We start from the raw sequence: 1,220 nt of genomic DNA, 5'->3' as shown, positions 1-1,220 counted from the left end.
AAACAACGTTGTATGCAGATTGATTAAACTATTATGCTCCTAACATTTGTTTTGTTGAGCACTCTATTGAGATAGTACCATTGCTGTTTTACCTTTAGCTGGCCCACTACTTATGTAGTTTGAGCACTCTTGGCATGGTATTACGAGCGCTTTTAAACTGCCTTGTTACAGGCTTGTTTGTTTCATAGCTATGTTCCAATCTCAAATCTGAGCTGAACTGATGAGTCTCTAAAGGACGAAACAACGTTGTATGCAGAATGATTAAACTTATATATATAGGCCTATATACACATATATACATATATATATATACATATATACATATACATATATATATACACATATACAAATACATATATATACATATATATACATACATATATATACATATACACATATATATAAATAAATATATATATATATATGTATATATATATATATAAGTAAGGTCAAAGGTCATGACGAACTAACAACCTGTTTCAAACTCGCTCATAAAAAACTTTAATTATTCGCACTACGGTAACTTGACAGTACAAAAACATCAACACTTTAGGAAGTAATGTCGACCAGATCGAGCTCAAAATCTTCAGCCTGCCGCCCGGCCATCCTGCTTCACCCGTACCAGTAAAAACCAGTACCTTGGAACAACAACAAGACTGACGGCAGACCCGTCGTCGTCATTGAGAGATGTTGAGGAGCTTCTCTGACTATAAAGAACTTTTAAGTATTGTTGCTACGACGATAAGCAAACACATACTATCATCACCCAACCTTATGGATAAGATTATTGCATCAATATGCGAAAACGAAATAGTCCATAAGATCAATAAGTGATGCAATTCTTGACCAGGTCATTGATGGACTTCAGTCTGCCGCCCAGCCTGCTTCACCCGTATCAGTAAAAATCAGTACCTCGGAACAACAACAAGCCTGACGGCAGAACCGTCGTCCTCATTGAGATATGTTAAGCAGCTTCTCTGACGATAAAGAACTTGTAAGTATTGTTGCTACGACGATAAGCAAACACAAGCCTCACCTGATAGTGTGGTTGTGACTGTTGTCTTGTCCGTAGTAGGTACAGTTGTCAAATCCTCTGTAAAATAATGAATCGATAAACTGGTGGAATATTTATATCATAAGCATCATTTTGTTCTTAAATACAAGTTGCCTGATGGCATGATTATATCATAAACAACATGTTCTTTATAATACTAGTTTTC

General features: G+C 35.7%; 1 protein-coding gene across 1 annotated transcript in view; it reads right to left on the bottom strand.

Annotated features, from left to right (window-relative positions):
• Window positions 1–1,036: 1,036 nt before the first annotated feature.
• The window catches only part of LOC117107450 (integumentary mucin A.1-like), a gene marked incomplete at both ends in the record, with an annotated part of 6,873 nt that continues 6,689 nt past the window's right edge, over window positions 1,037–1,220 (bottom strand). The window contains one exon of the mRNA XM_033249151.1: window positions 1,037–1,093. Within this exon, the coding sequence (XP_033105042.1) occupies window positions 1,037–1,093 (57 nt within the window). The remainder of the gene's footprint in view (window positions 1,094–1,220) is intronic.

Source organism: Anneissia japonica, unplaced genomic scaffold (assembly GCF_011630105.1).
Source record: "Anneissia japonica isolate Jap-2015-1 unplaced genomic scaffold, ASM1163010v1 scaffold288204_len40639_cov168, whole genome shotgun sequence".
NCBI classification, from domain to species: Eukaryota; Metazoa; Echinodermata; class Crinoidea; order Comatulida; family Comatulidae; genus Anneissia; species Anneissia japonica.
Note: the sequence above shows the minus strand (reverse complement) of the source record. Positions and strands in the feature narration are given on the sequence as shown.